Source organism: Egretta garzetta, unplaced genomic scaffold (genome assembly GCF_000687185.1).
Source record: "Egretta garzetta isolate BGI_Z169 unplaced genomic scaffold, ASM68718v1 scaffold112, whole genome shotgun sequence".
In the NCBI taxonomy this organism is placed as follows: Eukaryota; Metazoa; Chordata; class Aves; order Pelecaniformes; family Ardeidae; genus Egretta; species Egretta garzetta.
The window spans coordinates 3144291-3151027 of NW_009258884.1; the positions used below are offsets into that span (position 1 = coordinate 3144291).

The 6737-nt window shown below is 51.3% G+C and overlaps 1 protein-coding gene across 1 annotated transcript in view; it reads left to right on the top strand.

The window, feature by feature from the left end:
* SSH2 (slingshot protein phosphatase 2) overlaps positions 1 to 6737 on the top strand; it is a 67319-nt gene that overhangs the window by 59815 nt on the left and 767 nt on the right. The window contains 3 exon segments of the mRNA XM_035889616.1: positions 3159 to 4002; positions 5282 to 6731; positions 6734 to 6737. The exon segment at positions 6734 to 6737 is cut by the window's right edge and continues 767 nt beyond it. Coding sequence (XP_035745509.1) covers positions 3159 to 4002; positions 5282 to 6731; positions 6734 to 6737 — 2298 coding nt within the window.

Genomic DNA, 6737 nt, shown 5'->3' on the forward strand with positions numbered 1-6737 from the left:
CCCTCTCTGCACAGATGAGCGCCCTGAGGGCTCCTCCCAGCTTATTCCCTGATCAGGTCTGCATCCACAGGATCTTTGTCCTCCACCTCCTCCCATGCCTGCTTTGCTCTCTCCCTGCTCCCCAAACGTGGACTGCCATAATGACCCTCTTTCTCTCCAAAAAGGCAGCCAAGTAATATCGAGTCTCAGGATAGATCACAGTGGAATAGATATTTTAAGAAATTGTGTTCTTCTGGACTGAAACCCTTTGAGACAGACACCACACCTGCCCTTGGTGCCTCGTGTGACACCAAACTTGCTGCTGGCACCAGTTAATAAAGGTCAGTACTTAACTCTGAGCTAGGGGTGACCTGAGCAGCGTGGTGTGCTATATAGCATTGGGCAGACTAGGAAATTAGATCTCACTGGGGTAGATTTGGATGGAGGAAAAGAAGCTTTTCAGACAGGGAAAAGCAGGCCAGCATCCTTTGCAGCAGGTTGGTGAACACCTGCGAGGAGCCCTGGGCTGGTAGCAGCTGGTATATCGCATCTTCAAGCCCTCAGCCCTGCAGTCGGTTTAGGTAATCTGTCAGTCTGGTAGTTGGCCACACACCTGCAAAGCCACACTGTACAGTTTGGTTAAAGGTATTTTTTTTCCTGTCTTCCAGTAATTTATTTTTCAGGGGGTAAATCTTTCTTGCTGCCATCATTTATATGGTGTGTGGCTCCCCTCCCACTTAAGCACACCACTGCTCCTGACCTACTCTGCAAGTCCCCATACAATGGCACAAACAGGATTACTCGTGAGGCTTTAAAAAATGCAAGAGCAGTGCATTACATCTGTGTGTGTAGGACTAAAAAGCCTGCAGTAAGCGAAGCTTCACTGAAGCAAGGAATGGCCTCTCTGTGCTGCAGAAATGGTCCCTCTGTATGCCGTTCCTTTCTCAGCCCCAAACTGCTCTTTCTCCTCTTTCTTCTCTGTGTTATTTAGCTTTGCCCTCTGGCCTCTGGCTGCCTTGTTTATTGCTGCGGTATTTCAGGACAGGTAAAAAAAACAAAAACAAAACCCCAACAGATTCACGCTCATGTGACTGCTCCGATTTCAGAGGGAAGGTGAGGGCAGCCATGTGCTCGCACTATCTAGTTACGGTTTTGTGTTGGGGTTATAGCAACTGGGATATGTTTTCCAGCTGTAAAATGAAAACCCCCTGCCTGCTTTTAGTCACAACAACAAGCGTGTTTTCCTCTTTGGGACTGTCATACTTCCTGGGGTTAGTTAAACTGTCCCCTCCCTCTGATGATAGGCACAGAAAGGCTGAGCCAGCCCTGTTTCTTAGTTATGGATAAGTTACAGGAAAACAGTGTTTGGGATCCCCTGTGCTTTGTGCAGCTTGTGAATCAACAGCAGTAGTTTTATACTGAAGCGGAGCCTGGAGAGCTGGCTGCAGCATGATGGGAGGTGTGGGGGGCTCCTAGTCCAAGGCTGGTGCGGACACAAGCTGGCCAGCCCTGGTGCTGCCCCCAGACTTATGCCATACCTTGCACAGCAAACACCTGGGCTGCCATGGGCTGTTCTCCCCAGCTCTGGGAACGCTGCCCAGGAGGGTCAAGAGGTAGCTGTGGGGTCTAGGAAGGGATGTGGGCTCCTGTTCTTTGACCCTGCTTTTACCACTTCCTGCAGGTTGTAAGACTGGAGGAAGTGTGAGATTAAAAGTTAATAAACACACCTCGCCCACCAGTTGTTGACATCTGTGTTGATTCTCAGATCAAGGCTGTGCTAGGCAAGTTCGGTTTGTTCATGCACAAGGGTAATTTTGACTCTCAAAATCAGATGTGCAGCAGAGTGCTGGATTTGAGCACTGACACACCAAGGTGGGAAGTGCCCTCAGAAAGCAGCAACGACTTCTCCCCAGGTTACATGAGCAGAGACATGGGAAATGTTTGGTATCCCATATGGAGCCTCAGCAACAACCTGCCTCACAGACAAGCCTGGTTCTGCTGCCAGTGTCAAGCTTTGCTCCAAAAGCCATTAGAGACAGAGCACGTGCACCCCAGAGCAATGCCTTTGACCTCTAGTCTTGACCCTCCCCTCCTCTGAAAGGACCTGATTCTGTCCTGTGTCATGCATGAGGGTTGTAGCTGACTATGGGGTTAGAAAGCTAAATCCATGATGGATTATTTTCCTTAGCTGTTGGGCACCCAAAACTAAGCTGGCACATTGTAATTAGTTCAACAGCATTTGTTAATTACTGCAGCCAATGGATGTGTCTGGGAGTGGCTGCTCACACTACCAGGGCACTGGAGAGCTTTTACAAGGACTCCTGCAAATCCAAGGACCTTTCTGTGGTATCTGCTCTCCTCCTAGGGGCAAACGGTGGAAGCACAGCCCTATGGCCATGGTCACTCAGCAAAACGCTTGCAGACATGGGTAGCTGGTGTGGTTTCACTGGAGAAGTTGCCTCCTTTGCTCTCTGTAAGCCTAGGGCACGGGTTGGGTTTTTTGGCAGGTGGAGATGAGGTAGGTGGTGCAATGCTGCTGGCAGTTGCTTGGCCTTGTGACTGCTCAGACCTTCCTAAAGGGGCTTTCCAAGAGCTGGAGAACTCTCGAGCTTCCTTCCTGTGAAAGGCCGGTGGTGTTTCAGCCTGCTTGTTGACTACTGAGGATGTTTTCTGTGTTTTACCCACACCCACTCACCCCACCCCCTTGGTTACCAGAGCGCAGTTACTGATCAGTGAAGCTATTCAAAGAAGGAGTCACAAGGGAAATGGGATTTCATTCAGTGTCCACCATCCACTCATGTCCAGGACTAGGGACCCTGACTCTCCTGACCATTGCTCACCTGCTAGCAAATGGAAAAGTACTTGCTGGCTGAGAAAGGACCGAATTCTGTAGTTGGTTGAACATTGCATTTGTTGAATAGACTGATAAAATACTGCTGGGGAATACGTGTGCGTGGAGCAGAACAGTGCAGTGGGATTTAGCTCCTGGAAAGTGGTTTGTTACTTCTCCAGCAGCAGGTTTGGCCCTGAACTGTTTAGGTGAAGCTGCAGTTGTGGTCAGTGACTCCAGTATTTGGCATGGTTTTTCATGTGGGTTGCATTCTCTTACAACAAGGTGGGTCTGGCCCTGCTGTGTGAAAACACTACTCAATGTTTTCATTTGCTTTTCTCCCCCGCAGCAAACAGCGGCATAATAAACTGTGGCGCTCGCACTCGGACAGTGACCTCTCAGACCATCACGAGCCCATCTGCAAGTCTGGGCTGGAGCTGAACAAGAAGGAGATCACCACCTCGGCTGACCAGATCTCAGAGGCCAAGACCAACGACAACCAGCAGCCGATGTCTCCCATCTACTCAGCTGAGCTAGACAGGGAACAGCAGCTCCCAGAGGATGCAAACATGATCGAGGAGATGTGTGTGAAGGAGAGAAGGATCCACCTAGAGTTTACATGTCGAGACTTGCATACTGAGCAGATGGAGGACAAGCTGAACCTGAACAATATCAATGGCTGTACGGCAGGATGTTGTGTAGACTCTGTCCCCGCTGATAACTGCCATGCTTCTGAGGCCTTAATGCAACTCCAGCACCCCTTGGAAATAACAGAGTTTCCTGATTTGACAGTGGACGATCTAGAAAAAGATGCCCTTAAGCCCGATATGAACGTGCACTTGGTTCCCATGGAAGAATTCACTTCATGCTTAAAAGACTTTCCCCAATCTCCAAACCAGAATTCCCCAAGTCTCCAACAGAATCCCCAGCCTGAAGTGAGAGACCTCAGTACAGACAGAATTGATTTCTTCAGCGCTTTGGAGAAATTCGTGGAGCTTTCCCAGGAGAGCCGGTCGCGCACCTGCTCCCATTCCAGGATGGAGGAGCAAGGGAGTGGAAGGAATGGGGTCTCCAGGGTGCCCATGCTGGAAGTGCCACCTGCTGTGGATGGGAGTACAGATCCTCAAAGGAACAGCTCTGGAAACTCTCCTCAGGCATCAGATGACTCTTCCACAGATGAAGAACAACAAAAGGTTAAAATAACTTGCTCATTTTTTTAGGAACTGCCACTCAAACCTATCTGCACGTTGCTGTGAGATTGCTGTGGACAGGCGATTTTCTAGTCCTGGTTTTCACTGAACAGGGTAGCTGTTTGGGGAGGGATCGCTAGATGCTTCCCCTTCCCTTTTAGATACTTGCCCTTTTCTGCACTTTTTCCTTAAACATCTATTTGCTGGCAGTAGCAGGGCACGGGCTGAGTCGACCTTGACCTGACCTGTTGTGCTGTTCTCATGAGAAACTTATTTTTGAGTTTTGCATCAAGAGAGCAGATAGGTGGGACTTGACCCACTAGTGCAGCCGAACCCTGAGCAGCCAAGGCCAGCCAGCAACCTCAAACCTGTGCTGATATTTATCTGACTAGAGAAGTCCACCAAAGAACGGGACAAAACTGGCACCTTTCCCTGGCTGGGAAGCACCAGCGTTGGGATAGTAAATCAAGGCAGATGTAGAGCTTTCCACTGCTGGAGGAAGAGAATGAGCCTGTCCAGGCTTGGGGTGATGGGATCAGGCTCGTCATGGCTCACTTCTCTCCTGGACAGAGAGATGTTCCTGACAAAATGTAGTAACCTCTGAATTGAGGTACCTTTCTCTTATAATTGCTTTCCACCCTCCAGGGCTCTCACGGGGATTGATGATGTCCGGGGCTATCATTTTCTGGGAGCCTCTCTTATTGAAATTCCACGCTGCATTGCTTGAATCTTTTCCATCTCCATGTGAGGCAATACGGCTCTTCCAAATATAATAGGCCAACGCTCTCTCCAGTGATTTGGCAGAAGGAGTGTCTGTGCGGATGGGGGAGCCTCTCTGGCCATTTCCCTCCAGGAAATCAGCATTTCAGCACTCGGTCATTCTTTATGCTGTACTTCTGTTTACTCCCATACGTGAGCAGAATCTCACATTTTCAGTTCAAAACTGCACTTCTAGCAGCATTACGATTTTTTTTTTTTTGTTAACTGGACTTTTCTTTATTAAAAAAAAAGCTAAATTTCCCTTGGAATTCGTGGCAATTAAATAAAAGTTCTTAAATCTCAGTCGAGGTGAAAATTCAGCCTGGAATGTGTTAAATGCAGTCCCAGAGACAATAATGCTTCTACGTTAGTGATCATGGCACTTGTAATCTATTCCCACACACCAGCACGTGTGCTCTTTGCTCCTTTGGGGCGTGCACCTCCATTTCCTTTAAGCTGCTGTTGTTTGCTCTGTGTCAGCACAGCTGATCCACTTTGTAATTCTTCTCTTTCTGTGTTGCAGGAGGTCCCTGAGCTGCCTAGCGCAGGCCATCTCACAAGATCCCACTCAGAAAATGCCATTTCTGTGAAGGAAATTATCACAGAGATCGAGTCAATCAACCAGGGAGCAGGGCCTGCCCAGCAGAAGGAGGGTTCAGCCAACCTCACCCAGGCACCAAAGAGGAACACTGTGCACGACCTGCCAGTGGAGGCGATTTGGGCATCGGAAAGGGTGGAACAGAGTGAAGGAGCCTGTGCTGGACACCAGGAAAAGGACCCTCTGCAAGCTGAGCAAGAAGCTGCCCCCTCCCTGCAGCCATCTTCTGGTAAATCAGACCTGGAGGAAAGCGGCCCTGGGGGGGAGCAACAAGAGCCTCGTGACTCCATCAACCCTGAGCCTAAGTGGTGCCCTGGCTCTGTCCGGCGAGCCACCTTGGAGTTCGAGGAGCGCTTGAGACAGGAGCAAGAGCACCAGCATGCGTCCCCAGTCTGCATCTTACCAACCCGCAAGAACTCCAGGAATGACTCTCTTGCTGCCGAGCTCCTGCTTCGGGGGAAGAGTGAGGAGCCACCCCTGGAGCTGGCTCCGGAGGGCGACAAGGCGCAGGGTCCAGGCTCCGAGGAGCTGCTGCTGCCTCCCAGGGCAGAGCTGCCTGCAGGCAAACACCTGCCTGCACCCCTGGCCCCCTCTGCTCAGGAGTCCCTGCCTGCAGAGCCCAGCCCAGGGCAGGAGGGAATGGCACAAGAATGCAGGACAGTAGTTTCATTTGATGGGACGGAGGAGCCATCCCTGCCCTCCCTCCTCCCAAAGAGAATTGAAATCATCGAATACACTCCCACGGTCAAGCCTGCAGAGTGCCCCGACGCAAGCTGTGAGCAGGGCGGGCTGGCCACAGCCATCCCGTCTTTAGATGAAAACTTGAACCCTTCATTGTGCTCGGAGAAGGCGCCGACCTGTCTCGGAGCTCTGACACTGGTAAATCTCTCACTGCCAGAGCACACGGTACACAAGCAGGCCACCTTTGCTGGGGGCAGCCCCAGCGAGGAAGGTGGTGGGTTATCTGTTCACCCCAGTGCTGCTTCCCCCTCTGCCCAGGTGACCTCTACACCTTCGGCCAACCTAGATCGCTCTTCTCACCCCTACGTAATTCACCTGGAAGGCGTCACCGAGCAGAGCACGGGTACAGACGATGAGCCGGTCACACCATGTGGTGTTGAGGGAGACACGACTCTCCTGTTCAGGGACAGCCCCAAGCCTCTCTGCAGGGGGGATGCTGGCACCTCGAGGCAGCTGAGTGGCGAGGACTTCCCCAGCCAATGCGCTGAAAACACGGACCTTCTGGACATCTCTTTCCTGTGCTACAGCCTCCCCCACAGCTCCAGCAGCCACAGCGTGGAGGAGCGCAGCACCAGCCCTGGGCTGGTCAAGCAGCGAGCAAAGGAAATAGAGGCTCCGCACCCGCACTCGGGGCTGCCCA